The sequence below is a fragment of the Adiantum capillus-veneris genome, chromosome 5 (genome assembly GCF_014529385.1).
Source record: "Adiantum capillus-veneris isolate H3 chromosome 5, ASM1452938v2, whole genome shotgun sequence".
NCBI classification, from domain to species: Eukaryota; Viridiplantae; Streptophyta; class Polypodiopsida; order Polypodiales; family Pteridaceae; genus Adiantum; species Adiantum capillus-veneris.
The window spans coordinates 58,625,813-58,653,060 of record NC_140935.1 but is presented as its reverse complement, the minus strand read 5'-3'; the positions used below and the strand labels follow the sequence as shown (position 1 = coordinate 58,653,060).

General features: G+C 43.1%; 1 protein-coding gene across 2 annotated transcripts; it reads right to left on the bottom strand.

Moving 5' to 3' along the window:
• Positions 1-85: 85 nt before the first annotated feature.
• Positions 86-26,856, bottom strand: LOC147457363 (5'-AMP-activated protein kinase-like protein). 2 transcript variants are annotated; one of them, XM_086512253.1, is made up of 11 exons: positions 26,475-26,856; positions 26,182-26,288; positions 25,584-26,092; positions 25,371-25,471; positions 24,848-24,974; positions 24,584-24,680; positions 24,167-24,465; positions 3,960-4,105; positions 3,732-3,879; positions 3,142-3,210; positions 2,488-3,066 (listed from the first exon to the last, which is right to left on the bottom strand). In XM_086512253.1, the coding sequence occupies exons 1-11, from the start codon at positions 26,555-26,557 to the stop codon at positions 2,971-2,973; spliced, it is 1,782 nt and encodes a 593-aa protein (XP_086368379.1). In that variant the 5' UTR covers positions 26,558-26,856; the 3' UTR covers positions 2,488-2,970. The 2 variants fall into 2 exon arrangements, 1 of the variants encoding a protein (XP_086368379.1); XR_015188103.1 differs by lacking the exon at positions 26,475-26,856 and adding an exon at positions 86-845 and having other exon boundaries at positions 2,911-3,066; positions 25,584-26,402.
• Between the last annotated feature and the right edge of the window lie 392 nt (positions 26,857-27,248).

The following is a 27,248-nucleotide window of genomic DNA, read 5'->3' as shown; positions in this document are numbered from 1 at the left end:
ATTGGAAGACAAGCTTACAAAGTAGATTGCATTTGATAGCTTTTCATATCCACAGTCAAGGGAAAGTTCTCATTTGACACATTAAAGGAGCACCATTGTTGTTTGTAGCCACAAAACACCTCTAAAACCTATGGACATCACCATACAATTATATTAATGGTTTTCACCCAAAGATAATCACCACATCAGGTGATTTTACTCTTTGCAAAAGAGATTACTCTTTTGAGGTTGTTCGTCTACTATAACTATTTCCTTGGATCAACTGATGCTACACTCTTGTTGAAGTCCAATGCTACAAACGGGAAAGGTCAATCCTTTTTCTTGCAACTCATTCATCTCTAATCCAATTTGGGTGAAGGATGTATCAAAAGAGAGTTGGAGATTTCTGCCTTTTTGAACATAAGGACTCTAGAAGCTATGAATCCAAGCATTGAAACCAAGCTACAAAGGAAGTTTGATGTGAGTACTATCTTCATTCCATACTGACTTAACACTCAAAATGTGGCTTTCAATCATTTATCTGTGATTCATTGTCAATTTCCTGTCATAAATTGGAAGTCTATCTTTTTTCCAAGGAACAAGGAGAAGCTTCCATGTCTCATGTATTGGGTACACACTTGGTAATAATTAGGAGATTTGTTAGTTCCATCAACTTAAGGAATTTGCAATGCACCGAACTTCAAGCTTTGAGATAAAAAGACTCCACTTTTCAATGATCTATGCCTACACTAAGGAGCTCAAAATTAAAGGGATACATGATTCTATGGACTCCCCATATTCTCCATTCGTGATTGGTTGTTGAAGACCCTCTCTACATTGCAAGCTACACTCTCAATGAATTATGCCTGCTTCACAAACACATTTTAAGAATTCATCATAGGTGAGGGAATCCAACTCACACCATACTTAAAGATTTCAATGATTGAGAATTATCCTTTAAAAATTTATGCATACACCTTGAGGCACTTTATTTGTGTGCATGGCATGTGGTAATTCATCCTAGAAGAGAGACTCTTAGGAACTTCATGCAAAGATATGGTAGACTAAAACATCTCGAACAACATTGACAATGTTCACATAGCAAGCCACAACCCCTTAGAATATTGTGGATACTATCTGGTGCACATGGAGCAAGCATCAAAGATGGAGGCATTACACTCGGGTCACTTGCGTAAGACCTTTTTTTGGCAAACTCTTGGTAATATCGTAAAGAAGCATAATCCCACTCTGTGTGCACGCGTGCACGAGAAACGAAATGAAATGTTATATTAACTTATATTAACAATTGGTGAGCTCTCCCCAAGTCTGCACAACTCTAGCAGGAACAATCTGAGACATCTCTAATCCTTGTATCTCATGACTCTAGAAAAAGGTTTGAAACCTTCTCTGAACAAGTAGTGGAAACGGCCGCGTATCTCATAGTACGTTGGGCAATGACATGTGTAGTGCAGCTCTATCTTTGGCTCTAAGTTACATAGGTGACATATCCTGGCCCCTGCTGGCACCCCTCAAAAACGGCGAGTCTCGATCTGGAGCTGATGTGAGGATGTGCATATCTGCCTAATAGCGCATCTTATTCCATGAGATAAGTGCGTATCTATGTATGCAAGCCTAGTCACAAAGCCGTCCTCCGTGAGTTGGAGAAGATGCTCTCTGTAGAAGGCCATCTTCGTGCCCAACTCCTGTGTTGGCTATCTTCGTGCCCAACTCCTGTGTTGGCTGTATCCATGTGCTCCTGGTATCTAGCTGAATCAGATCCTGGCGTATGAATGAGTTTGGTGATCTTTGTCCGTGTGAGAGACAGGGAGGGTGCATCCAGGGAGTATTGAAACGGAGGCAATCTATCCATGTTGAAACCATGCGACTAAAACCATGCTGTCATCTGTCCATACCAACATGCTGTATCGCCTTGTAGAGCTAGTTGTCGAGATGACTTGAGGGCAAGCCGAACGTATCTGTCCCTGGGGAGATCCTATAGACCGTGCATAAAGGATACTGATGTAGTCAATGCCTCCACCACGGGCGCGCACGGGGGTGGGGGGTTATATAGCTCGGCTCCGATAATCTCATGCGACACTGAGGCCTTAGCCCGAATCATCCGAGCGATCATAGAGACCAAAGGCCTCTCCATACATCTCCATCCATTTGTGTTGCCAGATCTCCCATGGTGGTCTACTGAGGGTCCCCATACCTAAACTCCATAGAGCATAGCTGGAGTCACTAGAGTGTCAAAAAGCGAGAGCTTTGTTCGCGGTTCCTGAAAGTATCTAAAGGTAAAGAAGTGACAGTAGTATATCAGGTTTATGGTTGTGAAGCAAGTATGGGGTCGGATTTATTACAGCTGGATGAAAATTACCATACAATTACAAACAATTTTCTCCACATGGTCAAGTAATCTCAGAGTCATGCTCACCAATTAACTTTGAACAGGATACCTAAGTCAGTACCGTTTTGACCAATTGGTAATCGAACACTGACCCATCAAACTGACGTAGAACAGATTCAATTCTTGCGATGCCAGAGTCAACCAGGTGTCAGGATGCCTAAGTCAGCACCGTTTTGACCAATTTGTAATCGAACACTGACCCATCAAACTGATGTAGAATAGATTCAATTCTTGTCGATGCCCAAGTCAACCAGGTGTCAACATGTCTAAGATCTGAATGAAGCTCATTCTCCCAATCAAAGCACTGTACAAAGGTTTATCGTATTGGGCCTCCCTAAATCATGCCCATGTTGTCTCTGTTTTGTCTTTGTGAAGTTTTTCGTTGAATTCTTGCTTCTTGTTAGGTTTCCAAAATTTGGGTTTTGCTTTAAACACTAGCGTTTGTATAAGAAAGTGATCCTGTAATCCATGTGCAAAAAACTAGACCACACAGAGTTCTACTTCTCTAAGGTTTGAAAAATTACTTTACGAATTTTGGGGGGCATTTTCCTGCATAAGCGTGGCAGAATGTTGCATTCTGCCCCTCAAACTATTGTGAGCACATTATTCTCATAACCGTTCTCCCATGTTCTTGGCCGGTTGGGGTCCGCAGTCCAGAATCCATCAACAATAAATTTGATCTGCCAGTAGTAAAGTCTGCTTCAGACTACTCATCAGATAATACCCAGCTAATGCAAAAGCAAAATTTATTCAACCTCATATTGTCCAGGGTACAGCTGCAGAGTTGTCACAAAGACGCCAGCACTGGATTTCTCCATCCTAGTCTGTAAAACCAAAAACATACAAGTCAGTCAAAGATGGGTAGACAAAACTTTAAACACAGAAGGCTTGCAGCAGCTGAATGGCTCAAATGCATCCAAAAATAAAAAGATAACACGCCCCCTACTAATATGCTGTGGAATGTTTTCGGTAATGGGAACCTACTCAGCATGTAAGGGCTACTATGCTGTGAAACGTGTCGCTAACAGAAACTTCTCAGCATATAACCTCTAATATGCCGTGAGACCTTTTCAATATCAGCAACCTAATCAGCATGTTTTGACTTCGGATATGAGCTCCTACAGGTAAAGATTAGCCACAAAACTCAATGAGGCTCACGTGATATAGGCAGGCAAAAACATCCCAAGACGCCACCTCCTTCCGCATTAATTTCAAACACCGTGACTAGCTACATCTATTTAGACAACAAGCTAAGTGCTTCAACACTGAATGCTTGTCACTGCAGGCTTATTAAATAAATAAGACCAAAGAAAGCAACAGTAAGCCGAGCTTCATAAAACACTACCCAGCTTGCCCATCCATCATAGGAACCAGCCAGAAACACCTCACGTCCTGGATTTGGCCAAACAAGGCGGGCAGTACGCAATGTCTTCAACACTTCTCTCGCTCGCTCAAGTTGTGCATCCTTTTCCTCCATGTTTTTTCTGAATTCCCTACAGTAGGTTTATACAAAGTAAAAAATTAAGCTACAAGATGAAACAGCTGTTACAAATTGGGAAAATCTGGCCCATACATCAATTCAAGAGCAAGCTTTCCCTCGAATGCAGTTTGTTGTGCTCGTGCTGTACGAAGTTCTCTTTTCTTGTTCATAATCTCTGTCTCACAAAACTCCAAGGCATCTGAAACCTCTTCAAGCTCCGCCTTATGCAACCTGTGCTTCTGCCAAAATAAGTCAGTGAACAAACTTTTATTAAGTTGCCGATGACCAGGAGTCACGTTATCTTTTTCATGTCATCACTTACAAAGCACTTCCCTAACAATCTTAGTCCAACATTACATATTTGGAATGACCCAAAACGCCAGATTTTCCATTGAAACAAACCTCTATACAGTTATCGAGTGATAATTCTTGAGAAGCTTTTGCAAGCTACATTGCTTACTGAAATACTTCTGTGAGCTACATGTTTGGATGCTTAGGAGTGATCCTAAAAAGCACAAAACTTTTCCTCCAATGTTTTCAATGTGGGATTCCCCACCTTTTTTCCAAAGACAGCCCCGTAGCAGTTTGCTCATCATTCGTGAAAGTTAAAGGCTTGCCCATGCTTCATCTCTACAATTGTTATTCAAGACGAGAAATTGTGATACATTTTGTTGGCAAGAGACAAGCTCCTATTGTCGAGAACTTTGATCCAATGTAAACTGTAAGCTGTCAAAGGTTTTTAGATTCAAGTGTTTACACACAATTATCTTGTGTGCGTGTAGGTAAACTTTGTCCAAGACCATGATTTTGAAGCTTCAGACCGCTCCCCATTACAAGTGTCATCAAAATTCTAGAAAATCACACCTTCAAAGCTTATGGCCCATACATAATGTTTTTCATGGGATGTGCAAAATTTCTTAAGACGTCATCTCCTTGAGTTTAATAAGGTTTTGCATGAATGAATCGAACATAGCTCAAAAGCCCCCATCAATGCAGAGTTTTGCAGAATTTCATGGTAAATTCAAGCACATAAACATTATCCACAACATTTTACATCACATATGCAAAGACGCATGGATGGATGGGTATTACAAGCTAAACATCAGGTTTTAGAGAGTTTGCAGTTGTTGGAACACCATGCTAAGTTGAGTACGGGTGTGGCAGCGCATTTCAATTACTACCAATACCTGTAGTATGACCTAGGTAAGCTCCATAGCTGTATAAAATCTAAAAAATCAACCCTCAAATCAGCCAAGAACTGATTCACGCTCTGCCCCCTTTCTTCCTCTTGCCATGTGTCCAATTTTCCAATTAAATGGCATCTCTAACTCTTTGGGAAGGTGATTTGTAATTGTCCAGGTCAATTTAAATGTGTCCTCTCATTAGTTCATTTCACACATAACCTTATAACTGACATTGTCCAGTTTTAAAAGGTTGTTCAAACCTCATAAGCTGGCATACACGCCCAGATTTCAATGCCCATTGCCTCGGCCCTCACACAAGCCACAGTTGTGGCCCATTGGCCCTGCCCGTTTCACACTAGCCATTCATTGTCTTGGGACCTCTAGTTCTTGTCTGCTTGCTTATTTCAAGAGCTTTGGGGGAAAAGAAGTAAAAGACAAATAAATCAAATAAAGCAGCCACGGACACTTTGTGGTGACAAGAAGCATCTCAAGTTTTCTGGCCATTAGTCACAAAATGCGATCAATGTCTTCATTTGGGAGAATTTAACCTAAACTCTCAATGTCTTCATCACGTAAAGCAGGGAAATAGAGTTGCTCTTTTGTGGAGAGAACAAATATTAGGCTCATGAAGAAGGCTCCCCTTGGGGTATTAGTTGCAAACTCTTGATTCTCGAAAGTCCAAAACCATGAGGGACCATGTCCACAATATAATTTGACTTAAGCACCTGTTTCTTTACAAACTATCTATTTGGGGATGATTTAATTGTTGCACTCCTATAAAGAAGTTAAACATTGGGTGTGCAAAGAGCCTCTACTAAGATCACCTCTATTATCTATAGCAGTATGGGGAAAGAAGAGACTAGATTTCAACCGTGGAAAACAACTGCTAATTGTTGGATTTAGGGTTGCAGAAATACACACACAGCTTGAAGCTCAAGGGCACCCAATGTAGGAAGTAGTATTACTAAGTGTGCAAAGATAAGTGATGCCCTAAGGCTATGGGTGTATATATACGCGCGTTTGGGTTTTGGACCGCGGGGGGGGGGTGTTGTTCCTTAAAAGGTGCCCCTATAGTCCTTAAGTGTGTTTACACACATCACTTTCATATCATGGCAGTCAATCCCTCCTTGCAGGAAGGAGAAAGCTTTGCCAAAGTCTTCTTCTCGCAAGGCAAAGCCTGTCACGTGCAAATGGTTGTGTGTGTCATGTGGACATGCTTCATCGACTTCCAGAGCCAAATTTGCACCTATCCCTAGATAGGAATGTCTAGAATCCTAGGAGGATTAGTACCTGCAATTTTGTAAGCCTGTTCGTAGGACTCGCATATCCGGACCAGTCCAATAGATTAGGTTTTCCCGTTTTGGAACCCTCTTGCATAAATGTTTGTACAAGTGTTTTTACAGATGTTTTGTTACGTGCATGTAGTTTTAGGTTAGAGGAATCTAACGAACCATTCCCCGCGTCAATCGGATTCCTAGGTCGGCAGATGTGCGACGGTTTCACCAAGAAACTTTTCCTGGACAAGTTTATTAAAATATCATTTCAAATGATTTATTTTTATAACTTTGTCTTCCAAGTTAACCCTACTTAAGTCCTAAAAAGTTCCTAAGCAATATTTTGCCCTATCAAGGGAGCAAATCAAAAAATGTTTTAAGCCATATTGTCACAAAGTGATGACGTGGAGTGACCACCTGGACGAACACTAATAAAATGTCATAAGTTGGAACAGTTGTTCCAACTTATGGGGTCCTATCCGATGGGGCCTAAGGGACACAAAGAACTTAACATAAAGTATGAACCCCAGAGTGCGCAGGAGTTGCTGACGTGGCAAGCTATACGAAAACCCATGAATCCCGTTGACTGCTGACGTGGTACAATTGTACGGAATTTTCGCGTTTTGCGGCATTGTTTGCATTGGCAGTGCTGGTGCTTTGGAACTTCAAGATTTTCATGTATTGCTTTAGGCCTGAGAGCCTTCATAAGAAATTGCTAAGGCCTCTCTCCCTCAGAGCCTTTAGTGGTCCCTGAGGAAAGGCTTTCTTATAAAGGCTCTCATACCTAAAAAGCACTGCATGAAAAGCTTCAAGTTCCAAAAGCACTAGCGCTGCAAAACGCGGAAATTCCGTACAACTATGCCACATCAGCAGTCAACCGGATTCACGGGTTTCCGTACATCTTGCCACATCAACAGCTCCTATGCAGTTTGGGGTTCGTGCTTTATTTTAAGTTCTCTGTGTCCCCTGGTCCCCATTGGACGGGACCCCATAAGTTGGAACAACTTATGACATTTTATTAGTGTCCGTCAGGGTGGTCACGCCATGTCATCACTTTGTGACACATATTTAGCCACCGCCAAAATTCAGCCCTAGCGTTTTGGTCCTTCTTTGTGAACAAGTGCCTGGATCGGCAAATCAGCCCAGCGTTTTCAGTTTTCAGCCCCTTTCCTCACCGGAATTTAGTGGATCTCCTAGAGTTACTCTCTCTGTGGCAGCCTGGACCTTCGGCAACCCATCGAACCTCTTCTCGACCATTCCCTCTCTGCATCGAGTGCTCCCATTGATGTCCATCATTGGCTCCATCATCATATGCATTTTCAACCCTGCATTAAGCGACAGATCGGCTGCGTTTTTGTAGCGAGCCTCTAGCCCTTCATTCCTCTCACATCGGGAGCACAAATCAACTCCAAATTTACCTCTTGGTGGCCATCAACAACCTTCATCCAGATGGATTCAAAGGTCGGAGGTGCTTCATTTTAAAGAGTTACTGCAACAACATTCCCCATTCGAGTCTGTAGAGTCTGCATTCAGGTATTGCATGCGTGTACATTCCATTTACGCAATCAACAACAAATCCCACATCGGCAACCGTGTGGGGCGCCCTTGAGATGGTTGGTTGGGACCCCATCGACTCTCTCTCTCTCTCTCTCTCTCTCTCTCTCTCTCTCTCTCTCTCTCTCTCTCTCTCTCTCTCTCTCTCCCCATCGAATCACTATGATGTTGAGTAGATCTTTTTTCTGTTTCAGTAGACAAGAGATGTATTACCAGATGTATAGTTTCTTGTCTCATGGGCCATTTTGGCTCTTTCGAGACGTTAATATCTCTCTCTCTCTCTCTCTCTCTCTCTCTCTCTCTCTCTCTCTCTCTCTCTCTCTCTCTCTCTCTCTCTCTCTATATATGTGTGTGTGTGTGTGCTCTGTGTGTGTGCGCGCGCCCTAGTCGCCAGCAACCTGGTTGCCACCTGCCTGTTGGTCGCCTACTCTTGCTAGGCTCGCGCTGCCTGTGGCACACCTGCTCGCTGCCCTGCTGTTCATGCTTCATCCCTGCTGCTGCCTGCCCGCCGTTCCCAGCACTTGCTGGCTACTCGCCCTCTGCTTCTTTATTCATTAAACCACTCTCAGAATCAGCAATGGAGACCAAGAGTAGATCACCATTATGCAAGTCTCCTTCGACAATAACAAAGGCAACATTCATGGTCACAAACAAACAGATAACGTAGATGGAAAAAAAGATGAAGGAATGGAAAACAGGAACAAGAGGGATGGTGGAAGAAGCAGGCCAACCTTATCCAAATGTTTTTCAATGAAAGCAAGCAATAGAAAAAGGAGAAAGAGGACCTTCATGGGGAAATCCAATCACTTAAGGCGGACTAACAAGCACTTAAAGAGGAGATTTCAGCCCTCAAGCAAGAGCTTGCCGAAACTAAAGCAAAAACTGGACTTGAAGAAGGAGAAATCCAGCCCTAGATGATAGAGGAACTCAAAGTCATAAAAAAACAAGTACGGAAGATCGAGGACCAGAAGCAACCTGAGGCAAAGACGTCCTCGTGGGTGGATGTGATCACGAAGACACAGAAGGTGGATGAGGCCGAGAAATGGATAGAAGTCACCAAGCAAGGGAAAGGGAAAGAAACAATAGCCATCCCCACTCCCACAATCATCAACATGACCTAGAAGAAGAGCAGAGAAGGAAGACTAGAGCTTTACATGTACAAGAAACCGGTCTAAAAGACCGTGATGATGTGGAAGGGGAAGTGAAGGAACTTACCCCCATGATGGGCAATGAGGCTACTCACACAAAGGCATGGAAAGTGGGGAAAAAGAGAGAAGGAAAAGGGAGACTTCAAAGGAGAGCACATTGATCATTCGCTTCCCCTCCATGGAGGCCAAGAAGGATTTCTTGAAAAGGCGTCCCACACTATAGACAACGGGGATATTTCTTGGAGACGACCTCACACTCTCACAGCTTGCCCATATGAAAGAAGTTATGCCCGAGATAAGAACAGCTCGAGAGAAAGGAAAAGTGACCTTTTACAAAGAGGCGCTCCGCATGATGGCGTGAAACCTATGGGATCACACTCAAAGTTGCTACTTGGAATTGTGATGGATCTCTACGCCTTGATGTAGGTGCCTTGGAGGACAGTTTTAATGGAAGGGACATCATCTTCTACTCCGAGACACATCAAGCCCTTGGGCAGTCCATGCGACATGTTAGAGGATAAAGATGGGAGATAGCTTGCAGACAAAAGACTCAATCCGAGCATAGAGGACGGGGCTCTGGAGGAGTGGCAGTTTTATTTAGGGAGGAGTTGCAGCCATTGATACATATAGCCCGCAGGGATGAGCATGCTAGGTACATGTGGGTGAGACTGAGGGCAAAGACAGGCAGATACCTCTACATTGCTATTTGTTATTTCCCTCCTAGTACGCCAGTGTATGCACCATCTAGAGGACAATCTCCCAGGCTCCAAATTTGTTTGAAGTCACTGTTTTTCTCAGAAGCAGTGCCATGCAAATGTTGATGTCTATAGCTACCAAGCCGCACAGTTCAAGGACTTGACAAGCTCTCAAGAAAAAAATTTGCCCGAAGTTAGATGGTTTCTGACATCTTCCTTCAGGGTGCAACTTCTGGCAGAGTGGGCTATCCTGAAATGGTTGCCATGGAAACCCTAGCAAATTATAACTTGAAATTTCTCGACATCTCTCAGTAGATGTCTCTTCACGAGCAAATGACTTTGGAGGTCCAGTGCGATTGCTATCTTGGGACTACCATCGCCGCCAAAGAAAACGTTGTCTGTCCAAGAGCTGATGGACCATGCTGCGGTCGGCTACGACCTTATGGAAGGAACCTAACCCTAATTTTTGGTGCAGGTTTTAGGATGGAAAGTCAGTCGACTTTTCGAACTCGGCTGATGTCGAGATTGCTTTTGAAGTTTGAGTTATGTTTAAGAGCTTGTTTTCTGATCCTGTTTGGAATTCGTTTGAAATGGATGGTATCTATTTTGACCTGTCTTGGTGCTGATTTGAATTTGTTTGCCGCCAAAGAAAACGTTGTCTGTCCGAGAGCTGATGGACCATGCTGCGGTCGGCTACGACCTTATGGAAGGAACCTAACCCTAATTTTTGGTGCAGGTTTTAGGATGGAAAGTCAGTCGACTTTTCGAACTCGGCTGATGTCGAGATTGCTTTTGAAGTTTGAGTTATGTTTAAGAGCTTGTTTTCTGATCCTGTTTGGAATTCGTTTGAAATGGATGGTATCTATTTTGAACCTGTCTTGGTGCTGATTTGAATTTGTTTGACTCTGGCTTTAATACTGGTTTCAATGATTGGTGATTTTACTCCCGGGTGGAGTAGTGAGAAATGATGTTTGAGAATGCTTGTTCATACTCATGGCCCTGACCCTTGTGGTTATTTGCGGGGGGGGGGGGGGTATCGAATGATTGAAAAGTGTTATTTTTATTCATGGCCCGGACCCTTGTGGTTATTTGCGGGGGGAGTATTGAATGATTGAAAAGTGTTTTTTTAACTCATGGCCCAGACCCTTGTGGTTATTTACGGGGGGAGTATTGTTGTTTTTGTTACTCATGGCCCAGACCTGCACGGTTATTTACGGGGGGAGTATTAAGAAGTCTGAGCAGTGGTTACTCTCAGCACCTCCAAACGACGCAGGCTGCGGTCTGGGGGGCGTTTGGTTGTAAAAGGCCTCTATATCTCATGGCCCGAACCTTTTTAGGTTATTTGTGGGAGGAGTGATGAGGGAGTCGTTGAACAGCTCATGGCATGGACCTGGATGGTTATTTGTGGGAGAAGTGTTCATCGGCGGCTTATGTTTCTATCTCTTGTAACATACATATGTGAGTATTTATGTTGCATTGTGATGTGCCAACCATTGAATATTCCTAATTGGATGAGACTGCCTAGGTATGTAATTTTAGTGCATCAAGATACCCGTGGAAGATCAGTGCGGTCTGGGTGTGATAGCTAATTTTACTACGCCAGAATATCAAGAGTTCCGATCTGGACGAAAGGAGAAGCCAACTCCTTATCAAAAGAGCCGAAAGGAAAAGCTGACTCCTTAACAAAAAGAGCAAACTGATTGTCCCTCGAATTGACCCTAGGAAATTTTTGAGCTAACTTGAGTTGTTTTGCAGATATGCTGTAATCGCGAACGATTACTCTCTTTCAAGAAGGGGAGATGTCACAAACTGCTTACGTGTCAAGCGTCTGAAGACCTAAGCCAACCTTCGGATCATGGCCAAGGGGCCTAAACCCTAAGAAGAACAAGTAATAGAAGAAGAAGTCCTACCAACCTTTACGTACGGTGCTCTTACTTTGAACTTTCACGTACGGTGCTCTTACTTTCACGTACGGTGCTCTTACTTTCACGTACGGTGCTCTTACTTTGAACTTTTCTCGCTTCTCTTACATGTTCCTGAAAACGAACAAAAGTTGTTCGAAAGGTTTGGCCAACATACATCATAGAACTATCGTGAATATTATAAATAACATAAATAACTTGAGAGGTATGAACCGGACTTAGAGGACGATCTACCGCAAGATGTTTTTTCCTTAAACGCCTCAAACGATTGAGGGCTTTTATGGAAGAACTTGTGTAATGAGTACTAACTAAGACATTCTTAAAAGAAGCCCAACGAATAGGACCATCACCAAAAACATGCAAATTCTTCAAATTAGACTTAGCTAAAAACTTAAATCTTTCTTGATACAGACTATGACTACTTCTAGCTACTAAAAAGAAAGAAGGGTCGAAAAGACGTACCTGAGAGTCATCAACATTGCTGGTTGAAGCTGAAGAAGAAGTAAAAGTGTTTTTCATTTTTGTAGTAAGGTCAGTGTTTCAGATCAACGCCCGCCTCAAGGCTAAAGATCCTAAGGCTAGATTGGTGCTAGCCACACCCCTCATTTGTATAGCAGGGCTGCTGCCAAGCAGTGAGGTCCTTAAATAAGGTTGCTTGCTACACTCAAAAGATCATCGACAATAGCGTGCAATCGAGTGCCCGCGATCCCTTGCTAGAATCACTACTCAACCTCTCCTCTCACAAGAGATATTCATGAAACCGCACAAGAAACCCTTATCCAAAGGACCCTAATTAAGAAGTTATTTTTATTTTTTAAGAGATTTAAGAGAAAAACATTATTTATTAAAAACATGCAATCTACAAAGTTAGATTTATAACTTTCTCACTACAACAACCAAACACACACACACACAATCAAAAGCAAAAAACAACAAATAGATAAATCAAGACAAATTAAGAAATAAAAGACATAACACTCAAACAAACCAAAATCAAGACGAAAAGAAGCTCTACACAATAAATTAGGATACAACCAAAATTACAAAAAGACCCATTACTTATTATTATTATTATATAAAAAAAAAGTTTATTTAAACCAAGGAATAAAAGTAATACACACATAAAATTACATCGACACACACATGAGTATAAGATCGGTAGCTGTTGGGGTATACACACCCTCCCAATATATCTTCATGAAGCTCAACAGCTGGTCACCACTCGGACGAAAATCAAAAAGATTTGCATGTCCGCTAGATGACTGAAAAATATACCTTCATAAGTTCAGAATAGTCTGAACTCACGAATTATAAGAGGGAATAAAGCACTCATAAAACTATAAAAGCAAGGGACACACGAAAAGAAAAGAAAAACAAAAACAAACAAACTAACTAACTAAATCACTTTGATTGCTTCGAAACAAAACTAGATAAAACAAAACATTATTAACTTAAAAATGTTTTCAAAAAAGGTATGTGTAAAATAAGTTGACGCAACTTACTTGGCTTAAAACAAGTACTCAACTTTAAGCAAAAAAAAAAAGGATAAGACATCTTAAAAACTTAATCCTCGAAATCAAACTTCACACAACAACCTATAACGGAACACATTCTTAAGTCCTCAGGTAAGCTAAATATGAAATCGAAAAATGAATACTACTACAAACCTACGAAGAGCAAAGAACCAAACTTGACAATATGTGATCTCAACTTCACTGCTTGTCCAAACAGGAAGAATAAGATTATCACCTTTATCATGCATACCTTGGACAACAGCTATGACATCCCTACTCACGTCGTCAGTGCCCAAGAGTAGGTGCAGGTTTATATAGAGGTCATTCATGCTTTGAACGTACTCTACAAAACCAACGAGCTGAGTTTTCATCACCCTCCGGAGGTGATGGGCATACTCAGCCATGATAAAGGCTAGCAATTGTCAAGCCCTTTTCAGTAGTCAATGTCGCTTTCTTTGCCCGATAATCGACCACGGCGTTGTTCTTATGGTACCAAGGGACCATCACAACCTTCCAAGAGAATTACGTAGAAGTCCTCGTGCCCCAAATACCCCTGACAATGCAACCGAAGTTTGCCAATGATAGATGTAATGGCCACGTCCCTACCAGGTGCCGCTAGAACTGCCTCTGCTTGTGGTCCGATATAATCGGATGTAATCTCGAGCCGCGCAGCCAATTCAGGTGAAATGAAGTTGGCCTTGGCTCCTCCATCAAAGAAAATCAGGGCTTCTTGATCTTTCGCTTTGCCCCAAGCTCGGCAAAGTTCTGTACTTTCATTAAAGTGCTTGGGTCAGTACCCATGCAATCTGGAACCAGTCCTGCTTTCATCTTGCCTTTTCGTCCATGTTCCTTAGTTGCTTTCGAACTCTCTGGCCTTTCTTCATCTTGTTCTTTCTATGCCTGTTTAGGGCACTTCACGGAGATGTGCCCATGTTCCCCGCATCCAAAACACTTCCCCTCTTTGATATAGTTGGCCCTCTCCCGAAGAGTGAGCCGAGGTCGTACATCCTTATCTTTCTTTTCTTGGGGGCTCTTCTTCTTTCTACTTTCATTATTAGAAGTCTGTTCAGTTCTTTGAGTCATGATCTCATCTATGGGGTAAGTCAAACTGCCTAAATGTATGGCAAAACCCCTTTTCGCATGCCCATCAATTCTTGAATAGAATCTGACTTTTGTTCTAAGCAATGATCTTGGATGTGTAGGAAGTCCGCAGCAAAACCGCTCAATCTGTTCTTTAAATGAGATTTTCTTAAATGAAGAAGCGGGTAGAAAAGAGCTCCAAAATCTCTCGCAATATGCGTCCAAAGAATCTCTCTTGGTCATCCGAAGATGATTCCAAGCAGTTCGTATATCTCGTTCGTACTCCCGAGTCAACCAAGAAGAAAAAAAAAGCCTTTTGAATTTCAGTTATTTAATTGGCGCTTTCTTGTTCAGTATAAGGGTGGACCACCATGTTCGAGCATTTCCCTTGAAGAAAGAGGTAGCCCTCCGAATCTTGGAGTGCTCTGAGTAATGCCCTCCAGATAAAACTATATCAAATTGTTGTATGAAGGCCAAAGCCCTCGAAGCATCTCGGAATCCAGGAAAAGTGTCAAACTTAATTGATTGTCCATCTTCTTTAAATTCTCGAACTTTCTGGCTTTTATCTTCAAGGAAGTCATATTGGTTGGCTTTATAAAAATGCTTCTTCTTTGCATAAAATCTGTGGTCGTTGGAGTCCGAACTATCTAAAGAAGAGTCCTCTGTAGAACTGTTGGAAACTGGGCGAAACTTAGGCTTCTTTGCCTTTCTCTTGCCCTTTCCAAAGCTTTGCTTTTTGCTTCGCTTTTTTCCTTTCCTGTCTTCTTCGCTCGAGTCAAAAGAGCTAGAAGAACTGTCAGAAGAAGAAGAAGAAGAAGAACTAGATACTCCTTCAAATCACACACGCTTCTTCTGCTTTCTTGCAGAGGCAGAAGTAGATTGACGACCCAAATAACCCAAGAAGTCAGTTCCTTTCTTCTAATTTTTGTTGTGCTTTTTAGCTTTATTGTTCCCGTCAAAAAGCTACGTAATCCGTGTATCAACCACCTCTTCCAATTCTTGCTCTATAAACATCCTAGGAGTAGGAGGTTTCTTGAGTGCCGATTTGAGGGGTGGCTCTGTGGCCTTTTGCCACTGGGTGTGCACTTTGTCGAAGGATGTCTGAGTCAAAAATTTTGCAAATTTCGGATCCTTCGCAAGGTTGATCATCATCTTTGTCGCATCGTCAACCAATTGTCAACGTTCCATCTCTTCAATCTCCGCCTAAGTAGGCCGAGGTGGGCCGTACTCTTCGTGAGAAACTTCTTCGTAATCTCTTCCCACATCCCCACATGCAGAGGAAGTTAATTGTTCGTTGTTGAAATCCATAAGTGTCGCGAGAAAAGGATCTGATTTCCCGATAGAAGAGAAATCGGCCGCGCTCTGATACCACTGTAACAAATTTGGACACTCCAAGTCAAGATTTTACCGCGACACAGCAGAGATTCACTTCAAAACAGTTCACAATTCACAACTGATTCAACACGGCCCAGCGGAGTTACGTGCCTAGAGGTATTGGCCCCAAAGACTGGCGTCCCTTTCGGTATTTCTTTTTGTATTAATCTGTGTTCAAAGTACCAAGAGAGTGGGAGGGTTTTCACTCTCAGACTCTGCGTCCAGATGCTCGGAGTTGTGAGGGCCCTGACCACTTATCTAAAAGTTACAAGGGATGCCCAAAAGCAGAGCCCCAAAAGCTTCTCTTTTAACAGCTTGTAAAAATAAAGCAAGGTTTCCAGAAGCTTCTCAATTTCAGCCAACGTATTTTCAGCCCTGCGTTAAAGCAGTTTTCCATACGCTTTGCCACGTTAGCAGGTCAACGCAAAAAGCACCGCAAATCACGGAAGTCCGTACGGTATGCCGCGTCAGCAATTTCAACATGAATTTTGGAAGTCCGTAGCTTGCTGAGTGTGTCCGGGCATGCCACGTCACCGGTTTGTGACACTGCATCTCCATCAATTGATATCAAGTAGGCAGGCCCATACTCTAGATCTGCTGATTCATTCAAATTTCCCGTGTTGCCTCCCATTTCAAAAGTGTCAGGAGGAGTTATTGAATTCTTACGGGATTTGTCGGTTGAATCAATGTGTAATCTGGATTTCTTTGCTTATGCCATGTCAGACAGAGCGATGAAGACGGGAGTGCGCCCGTGCACGATGAAGTAAGGATGGGAGTGGACACGAAGATTCTTCAATAACAAAGTGTCGAAGTGCTCTGTCTACTCTTTGGTAGAACTGACATGCTTTGAGAAAAGCACACACCTCATGCTCTAATACCACTGACACAGGCGTGGGCACCTCAAGTCGAGAATCCGACACGACCCACGAGAAAATCACTTAAAATACTTTACAACTTTAAAATTTGAGTCGACACGGCCCGGTGTAGTTCCATGACCAGAGGTATTGGCCTAAAACCTGGTACCCCTTTCGGTATTTCTTTATTATATTAATACTTGAGCAAAGTACAACACCCAAGGGGTCCTCTGTTCTCAGACTCTGCGTTTAGATGCTCTGTAGAGTGAGGCCCCAAGGGTCTATTTTTTCTTACAAGGGATGCCCCAAACACAGAGCCCCAAAAGCTACTCAACTCAAAAGCAAGTAGTCCCAAAAGCACCTGGTCAAAAATCTGCCAAAAGCTTGTGTAAATCAGTACAAGCTGCCACGTCGTCAACCAACGCATAATTCGGGATTCCGTACAGTCTGCCATGTCTGCGACAATACTGTCTCGCTACCACATCAGCATTCGTACTGCCATGTCAGCACTTTTGTTCGGTGGTCATGCCATGTCAATATTTTGTGACACATTTCGTCAATCATTCCATCTTCACTCAACCACAGTCATGTATGAGTAATCATTTTCGGGAATTCCAATCCATCAATCAGACACTCAGTTCATACTGAACAGAGCGTTTCAAACATTCAGTTCTAGATGTGTCGCCATCTCATCCCTCGGGAACTCTTCATGCGCTCACGACAATTTCCATTCAATCATTCATCACGATTCAAAAGACATGATTCTTATCGTTATTAGATTTATTCTAGAGTTGTCATTGCTCCGAATTCGTCATCATATCATTCTCGATTTTTACTTGTTATCTGTTCACAAATAGCAAGATCTTCCAGAAAACATTAATTTCATACATCTGTTCACAAATAGCAAGATCTTCCAGAAAACATTAATTTCATACATAAATCAATTTCATCTTCAAGAAATTTCCATTTCACGGTTCTCTGTTCATGCAATTGACAAATCACACACTTGCTTGATACTGAACACAGTGTTTCAATCATCTAGTCATCTCATCCGTCCAGAAATCTTGATGCACCTAGATCCCTATGTAGCCATGTCATCCTGCAGGAACTCTTGATGCCCTCACCACAGTATCTAGTCATCTCATTCATATGGGAATCTTGATGTACTAGAATCTTGTTTGTCACAACTGCTGAGAAATCTTGATGCACCTAGATCCCTATGTAGCCATGTCATCCTGCAGGAACTCTTGATGCCCTCACCACAGTATCTAGTCATCTCATTCATATGGGAATCTTGATGTACTAGAATCTTGTTTGTCACAACTGCTGACGTGTCAAAGCCCTGAAGAATGGAGCCAACTTGAAAATGCCGGCCGAGGGGTCTAAACCATAAGAAGAACAAGTAACAGAAGAAGAAGTCCTATCAACTTATGGGGACCCCGTCGGATGGGGCCCCAAGTGACATAAAGGATTAAAATAAAGCAAGACTCGGAACTGATGACGTGGCAGATTTTCGGAAATTACGATGACAGTGCTGACGTGGCAGGCTGTACGGATTTTCGCGTTTTGCGTTGACTGCTGACGTGGCAATTGTACGGAATTCCATGATTTATGCTGGCAGCTTTTTAGCATTGTTGTTGCACCATATGCTTTTGAGTTTGAAGGCTTTTCATTGTAAACTGCTTTTGGGACCTAGGGCCTTTAAATATGAGGCCATGGGTTCATTCTCTAGCATGCTTTCTGGAGAAGGTGCAGAGCATGGAGTTCCGCCTTGTACTATGTTGATGCAATATAAAGAAATATCGAAAGGGGCGCCAAGGTTTGGGGCCAATACTCTCTGGGGTGGAATTCCGCCACTCTGTGTCGCGTGTCGCCTCTCTCTGTCAGTTCAGTTGTTAATGAAGTGCTAAAAGTCTGTTCAGTCTGTTCTTTTCTATTGGCATGTGGTGCCTGTCTTGTGACAGTGATATCAGAGCATCAGGCGTGTGCTTTTCTGAAAGCATACCGGTCCCACCAAAGAGCAGACAGAGCAAGATCACACTTCCAAAGTTCATTGAAAATTTTAGCTTCGTGCTCCGACCCCGGACTTACGGTCCCACCAAAGAGCAGACAAGCAAGATCGCACTTCCAAAGTTTACTCGAAATTTTAGCTTCGTGCTTCGACCCCGGACTTATTAGCCACTCCCACCCTTACTTCATCGTGCATCGGACGCGCTCCGGTCTTCACCGCTCACGTCTTACAGGGCATAAGCCAAAAAGATCACTTGCAAGAGAAGGATCCAAAATTTGTTTCGAGTCACTGTTTTTCTCAAAAGCAGTGCCATGCAGATATTGATGTCTACAGCTACCAAGCCACACACTTCAAGGACTTGGCAAGCTTTCAAGAAAAATTTTCCCCAAAGTTATATGTTTTCTGACATCTTCCTTCGGAGTGCAACTTCTGGCAAAGTAGGGAATCTTGAAATGCTTGCCATGGAAACTGTCACAAACTGCTGACGTGTCAAAGCCTAAAGAATGGAGCCAACTTACACATGCCGGCCGAGGGGCCTAAACCCTAAGAAGAACAAGTAGCAGAAGAAGAAGTCCTACCAACTTATGGGGACCCCGTCAGATGGGGCCCCAGTGACATGAAGGGATTAAAATAAAGCAGGACTCACACACATGGCACGCTGTACGGATTTCCGTGTTTTGCACCAGAAGCTTTTGAGTTTTGAAGGCTTTTCATGTAAACTGCTTTTAGGGGCCTAGGGCCTTTAAATATGGGGTTAGGGCTCATTCTCTGGTATGCTTCCTGGAGAAGGTGCAGAGTCTGGAGTATCGGCTTCTACCGTGTTGATGCAGTATAAAGAAATACCGAAAGGGGCACCAAGTTTTGGGGCCAATACTCTCTCGGGTGCAAATTCCGCCTCTCTCTCTCTCTCTCTCTCTCTCTCTCTCTCTCTCTCTCTCTCTCTCTCTCTCTCTCTCTCTCTCTCTCTCTCTCTCTCTCTCTCTCTCTCTCTCTCTCTCTCTCTCTCTCTCTCTCTCTCTCTCTCTCTCTCTCTCTCTCTCTCTCTCTCTCTCTCTCTCTCTCTCTCTCTCTCTCTCAGTTCTGTTTTTATTGAAGTGCTAAAAGTCTGTTCAGTCTGTCCTTTTCTACAGGCACGTGGTGCCCGTCTTGTGACGGAAACCCTAGCAGATTATAACTTGAAATTTCTCGACATCTCTCAATAGATGTCTCTTCACGAGCAGATAAGCTTGGAGGTCCGATGCGATTGTTGTCTTGGGACTATCATTGCTGCCAGAAGAACACTATCTGTCCAAGAGCTGATGGAAGGAATCTAACCCTAATTTTTGGTGCAAGTTACAGGATGGAAAGTCGATCGACTTTTCGAGCTCGACTGATGTCGAGATTGCTTTTCAAGTTTGAGAACTTGTTTGGTGATCTTGTTTGGAATGAATGGTATCTGTTTTGAACCTGTTTTGGTGCCGATTTGAATGTTTGATTCTGGTTTTAGTAGTGGTTTCAATGATTGGTGATTTTACTCCCGGGTGGAGTATTGAGAAATGATGTTTGAGAATGCTTGTTCATACTCATGGCCCGGACCCTTGTGGTTATTTGCGGAGCTAGTATTGAATGATTGAAAAGTGTTGTTTTTACTCATGGCCCGGACCCTTGTGGTTATTTACGGGGAGAGTATTGTTGTTGTGACTCCCGGCCCGGGCCTCGATGGTTATGCGGGAGGAGTATTAAGAAGTCTGAGCAGTCGTTACTCTCACCACCTCCAAACAACGCAAGCTGGGGTCTGGGGGGCGTTTGGTTGTAAAAGGCCTCTAAATCTCCCGCCCCGAACCTTTTTAGGTTATGCGGGAGGAGTGATGAGGGAGTCATTGAATATCTCCCGGCCCAGACCTTGTTAGGTTAAGCAGGAGGAGTGTTTATCGACGACTTTATGTTTCTATGTCTTATAACATGCATATGTGAGCATTTGTGTTGCATTGTGATGTGCCAACCATTGAATATTCCTAATTGGATGAGATTACCTGGGTATGTAATTTTAGTGCATCAAGACACCCGTGGAAGATCAGTGCGGTCTAGGTGTGATGGCTAATTTTACTACGCTAGAATATCAAGAGTTTCGATCTGGACGAAAGGAGAAGCCAGCTCCTTGATCAAAAGAGTCGAAAGGAGAAGCTAACTCCTTAACAAAAAGAGCAAATTAATTGTCCCTCGGAATGTCTCTCAGAAATTTTTGAGCTAACTTGAGTTGTTTTGCAGATATGTTGTAATCATGAACGATTACTTTCTTTCAAGAAGGGGAGATGTCACAACTCCTGACGTATCAAAGCCCTGAAGAATTGAGCCAACTTGCAGATGCCGGCCGAGGGGCCTAAACCCTAAGAATGTTCAAGTAACAGAAGAAGAAGTCCTACCAACTTATGGAGACTCCATCCCATGGGGCCCCAAGTGACATAAAGGATTAAAATAAAGCACGACCGGGAACTGATGACATGGCAACTTTTCGAAAATTACGCTGACAGTGTTGACGTGGCAGGCTATACGGCTTTTTGCGTTCTGCGCTGACTGTTGACGTGGCAGTTGTGCAGAATTCCGTGATTTACGCTGGCACCTTTTTGGCATTGCTTTTGCACCGGATGCTTTTGAGTTTGGAGGCTTTTCACTCTAAACTGCTGTTGGGGCCTAGGGCCTTTAAATATGAGGCCATGGGCTCATTCTCTGGCATGCTTCCTAGAGAAGGTGCAGAGCGAGGAGTTTCGGCTTGTACTGTGTTGATGCAATATAAAGAAATACCGAAAGAGGCGCCAAGGTTTGGGGCCAATACTCTCTGGGGTGGAATTCCGCTACTCCGTGTCGCGTGTTGTCTCTCTCTCAGTTCAGTTGTTAATGAAGTGCTAAAAGTCTGTTCAGTCTGTTCTTTTCTATTGGCACGTGGTGCCCGTCTTGTGACATGTTTCATCATTCCTCATGCATCATCATCATTCAAATTTCAAAACAAAATTCATCATTTTTATCTTGAATCGACAGATTCATTCCTCAGCTTCCGTTGCTCCCGATTGCTTTCAGATGCAAATTCCTTGCCATGTCATCCTCAATTTACCTGCAGAACAAGTACAATTTCAAGCAAATGGTCACCTTGTTACAAAAGGATCAATGTCCAGCTCCATGCTTTCAAATGCTTTCATATACATGTTCCTCGCTCCTAGTAGTTATTTGCAAACAGATAACAAGAGCTTCCAAAAACATTAATTCCACAAATGCTGAAATTTTCTGCAAAAACCCTAATTTTCCAAAGTTGTGGGATATAAGATATGTTCGTGTCAATGCGTAGAGCTTGTTGAGAGGATCAACTTTAGTCTTTTAACGCATATCCAAATTCTCAACTATTGAAGAGATGTATTTAAAGGTCTTCTCGCAAACTTTCCTGCCGAAAATTTGTCTTATTCTTCATTTTGTTCTTCAATTCCGGCGCAAGTTTCAACTTTTCTATGCCTGCCCATCGAGAGATGTTCTCTCTGTCAGATTCTCTATGAAAACCCATGTGTACTCTTGGGTATATGATGGCTTATGCCCTGTAAGACAGAGCGATGAAGACGGGAGCATGCCCGATGCGCGATGAAGTAAGGGTGATAGTGGCTAATAGATCTGGGGTCTGGACACAAAGAGTCTTTGATAACAATTTCCAAAGTGCAAGAGTACTCTGTCTGCTCTTTGGTAGGACCGGTATGCTTTGAGAAAGTGGCTGAGTGCTCTGTCTATTTTTGGTAGGACCGGTATGCTTTGAGAAAGTGCCAAAGTGCTCTATCTGCTCTTTGGTAGGACCGATATGCTTTGAGAAAAGCACACGCCTGAAGCTCTGATAACTCTCTCACAGACTTGGGCACCCCAAGTCAGAAATCTAGCACGACACACGAGAGAATCACTTAAAATACTTTACAACTTTAAAAATTTGAGTCGGCACCGCCTGACATAGTTTCATGTCCAACGCTATTGGCCCCAAAATCTAGCGCCCCTTTCGGTATTTATTTATATATTAATGCTTGAGCAAAGTACAACACCCACATGACCTCTGCTCTCAGAGTCTGCGTCCAGATGCTCTGCAGAGTGAGACCCCAAGGGTCTATTTATTCTTACAAGGGATGCCCCAACAGCACTTAAACTCAAAAGCAACTTGTTCCAAAAGCATTTGGTCCCAAAAACTGTCAAAAAGCAACCATCGCAAATTACAAAATTCCGTACAGCCTACCACATCATCAGTTGTAGCGCATAACACGGAAAGCCGTACGGCAACCACATTAGCAATCAATGCAGAATGCGGAAAATCCGTACAGCCTGTCCACGTCAACATTCATAATGTCATTGGTGTTGCCCGGGTGGTTATGCCACGTCATCTGTTTGTGATACACAGAGAGAGAGAGAGAGAGAGAGAGAGAGAGAGAGAGAGAGAGAGAGAGAGAGAGAGAGAGAGACACCAAAAAGGTGTGAGAAGGGGCCAATCAATCCCCATAACCATCATGAACAACAAACTTGCAAAGGCAATACACAGATGATATTATGATAGATCAACACCTTAAGCCTCCCACTTGTCCTACATGTATAATGGTCAGAGGTGGAGGTAGGGATAATACCCCAACCAACCTAACAGAAATACATGGGGCCAAAGTGGGCACCGGACATAAGGCAAGCGGCTAGCCCACAAGTGGCCGGCGAGCAATTTAATGCTATGAAGTGGATGGCCAGCCAGAAGGCACACTAGCCATACAAGTATGCCCTAGTGAAGCTACAGGAGTGCCTAATATTGTACTTGAGTTATTGATCGCAAGAGGTTTGTGGAAGCCCTTCTCTTTGCGAAAAATATAACAGCGTAAACATTCTCCGTGTGTATGCGTGCGCACGCACACAAACTTACAAAGTGCCTATTAATAGGCTCTTACTGCAAGACACTAGGCCCCCTTACATACCTTGTAGCTGCTTAGCAGCATGCAAGCTCCAAACAACCCCAAGCAACTCCACTGGCATGGCTAGGGCTTCATTTCCATCCTCAACTTAGCCACAACCCCCTGAGAGCATGTGAAGCCCATATGAAGTTCTACCCCCTTAGCTTTAGCTTTCATAAGTCTTTTGATTATTTCTGAGCTTTGGAAATGCTTTACAGTCCTTAAAAGTTGATGAAGCTCTCTAGAATTGTTCTTGGGGACAAATTACAATTTCTTAGGTAAAGAAATCCTCTAGCCTCTCTTTCAAGCCTTTGCTGGCAAAGGTCATTCTGATTAATAGCAACATGAAAGTGTGAAACAAATATGGAGAATGGCATAAGAACTTCAATCTTACCTGGTGCACAACAAACACTTCAAGAATAATTCTTGTTTGGGGATGTCAATAATGCATTTTAGCCTAGTAATTACGAGAAGTGTATGGTTGAGATTATCTCTCAAAGACTTTCGATTTTCAACTTGAAATAAGTAAATAAAGTTCTCTGTTGTAATAATAAAGGTTGTATTTCCAAGGAAAATTTTAACCCTCGATAATGAATAGAGATGTGCAAAGAACACAAAAACGTATAGTCATTAACCATGCAGCAAATAAGATGTTTCTGTCCTCGAACAGGCAAATTATCAATCAATCAATCAATATATAACATCTACCAGAACAATAATTAGTGAGTAAAGGCTTGTGCAAAAAGCCAATATCATAGTTTCTACCTGCGTCAACTTGATGTCATTAGTAAGCACACTTCTTCCAGACTTTAACACATCAAGGGTCGAAGATAACTCAGCCTCCAAGCCACGAATGCGGCGTGAAATAGGCATGTTATTCTCCTTATTCTGCTGCCTGTTATCAGACTTTGTGTGTCTGCTTTTGCTCTGTGTAACTGAGGCCTGCTGGCCATTCACTTGTTGCTGGATGTTTGAGTTTACAATTGACATCTTTGAAGACTTCCGCCTTGTTTTCTTCTTCTTCTCTGTCACCTCTGATGTGACTTCTGCGCCTTTATTTCCTCCTGATTAAAAGAAAAATATTTAATCTCTAACTAAGAAGGCACACAATTTCCATGTGTATTAAAATTGGATGCACAAATTAGCAAGTACCAGTAAATATGGTTTTACACAATGGATTACCTGCAAATGATTGACAGGCAAGATTCCTTCTGCTCTCACCGAGCTGAGAGTGTGCAGAAGCTCCATTTATGGCATTTGTCCGTCTCCTTGGAATTTCCTGGTTAGCTAAAACAAGTGGTTTTCCGTCATGCTCTTGGCTTCACACTCAGGTAAGACAAAACCAGAATGGCATACAATGTACCTAATAAGATTCACACGATAACTGGAATATAAAAATGAAATACACACTGGCAGGAGTAAAACTCCCATATTAATGCGTCATACCTTTGCAGTGCTTGAAAGGCCAAACAAATCAGATACTTTCTCCCACCCCTTCTGCCTTTCTAGCGTCAAAACTGTTTGAGGAGACTGGCTCATTTCAGTGATATCAGCAAGACGACCAGGTGCCTCTCTGGAATTAGTGAACAGAAGGCACATAAACGATTAGTGACAGTTCTGTTGCGCACACTGCAGCCACACAACCCATGTCAACAAAAGAAGACAGCCCTTGGCAAACTAAAGCTCTTAACGTCTCTTAATTTCAGCAACAAATGTCTCTAAATATTGTCTATGACAAAGCCAACTGCTTGCATATGTGAAGGCAGGTATCTGAGCTCATGAATGCATGACAGACATGCATATAACTTTACTCAGCTGTATGGAGCCTTTGATGCAGACATAGCTGTACGCATTTACACAAATTCTCTCATAAACAGTTACAAGCACCGCTATGCACTAAAAAGACAGGCTTGCTCGTTGATTTCAGACAGGTTGCAGAATCGGTGGCGGCCAGTAGTCAATGACCCACCCTAGGAGTGTGGGCTGCCTCTTTTGCAATTCTCCCAGAACTTCATTTTCTCTCTGTGCCTTCACAGTGCCATCTATGCTCAAGCTGTCAAGCCGGTGTGCCTGCATGCGGTCGAATAATAGTAACAGGAATCAGAAATGTCTCTCTTCTCTTCAACCTACTGGATACTTTAACATTCATCTCCAGTGCTTTCAATAAAATTTAGAAAACTACCTGTTCCTCCATATCAGGCTCCAAATCCCATCCTGCAACCATCCAGCCCCCTTTGCCAAGAATTGCCTCCACTAAATCAGAACGGCCCGCTCTCAGAAGCTCTGACCTTGCTGGAAAAAGGTCAGGCATTTGAGATTGATTCATGAAGTCCAAAATCTGAGACTCCAGGTCCAGAGATTCGTCAAATCTATATGAATTGAGCCTCCATTTACACATCTCTTGCTTCTTGACCCCACAATGGAACTCATATCCAAAAGTAGCCAGACGGCTTAAGCTCGTGCTATATGAAGCTGACTGCAACAGTACAGCATGGAAGCCTCGTAAACCAGCCAAATGAATGCAAAACGGTATGTGACGTTGAAAGCTTATGGTCTGATGGAATGTAGCATCAGAAGGGCGGGAAATGAGTGGCAAGCTTAAACAAGGGTACGTAACTCCATCCATAGGCATGCCTGCAGTGCACCCATAGGAGCTGCAAAAGCTCCCTGCTATCCACGTTCTCACTCGCTCTGAACACAAAGAGCAGCTTACGGAGCAGAAGTAGCTAACCTTGACAAAGTAAGCAAAGATTTCTTGACCATTGCAAACATAACAGCACCTGCAAAGATGGCGAACCCAAAGTGAGGCAGTTGCAACGTGAATTCTAATCGTAAGCGGCGAGATTCTCCACGCACAGCCTTCAACCTAGGTTTTTTTTGGCAAAGACTGCATGGCGAGGAGCACCGACTCTACCAAGAGGGCGGAATTGCACTCGCAAAGGGCACCCAAATCATCAAGAAGGAGGGGGCGGGGGGGGGGGGGGGGTGTTTGGGCGCATAGAGATCATCGAAACAAGCGTGACGACTCACAAGTCACGAGGGTTTAAGTGCGTTAACAGAAAAGTGGACGCACTTAAACAGAAAAGCGGAAGAGCCCCCGACCCCCGTGAACAGGAAAACGGAAGGAGACCTACAACTGCTGTCGAAGCCATCCATAAAAGGAATGTGTGCTTCTTTTCTGTTGGTATGGAAAGGTCTTGTCTAGCGTCGGACCACTTGAGAGGTGTGTGCTTTTGCAGCAATGCAGGCCCCAGGGATAGAAAGGGAGACTATGGACAGAGGCCAAAATTGCGAGTACGTATACACGTCACAAATATCTGGCGGGAAGCCCATTTCTGTATGCTCACCATTGCTCAGCTTATAATTCTGGAATCGGTATTTTTAGCTCTGGCACCATTTTGGCATTATAGATTCTGTTCGAGGAAGTAGAGCCATATCCCACACAGAGAGGCTATGGAGCTTGGAGCGCACGGCCTCTTCTACCATATGTGCTGAGCCTTGAAAAAAGAACAATGTTTTGTAGTGCCAAATCTTTTTTTCCTACCTCATACTTCACCATTTTACTAGGTTCCTTCTCAAGTTTCTCCCTCCAACTTCACCACCTATATTTAGTCATTCACTACATTGGCTTGCCCTCTTTTCATTTAACAAGAGAGGCCTCTTGGTGCAAAACAACCATTGGGTTGGCCAAATGGCATTCTTTCGCGCAAGCAACCAGTAGACGAAAATTTTTCTTGCTCTCAAAGACCAACTTGGAAAATAGATTCAAGACAAGTGTTGTGTGCAAATAGAAAGATCATCAAGTGCTACAAAGAAAATGAACGTATCAGAAAAAACATTGACCTAT

Excerpts from the sequence above, each read along its gene's own strand:
- LOC147457363 (XM_086512253.1), bottom strand. The coding sequence starts at position 26,557 with ATGGATGGCTTCGACAGCAGTTGTAGGTCTCCTTCCGTTTTCCTGTTC. Across the intron at positions 26,289-26,474 it reads TCTTCCGCTTTTCTGTTTAA|TCTTTGCCAAAAAAAACCTA; the intron begins GTGCGTCCACTT and ends CTCGCCATGCAG. Across the intron at positions 25,472-25,583 it reads AGCCTGATATGGAGGAACAG|GCACACCGGCTTGACAGCTT; the intron begins GTAGTTTTCTAA and ends GACCGCATGCAG.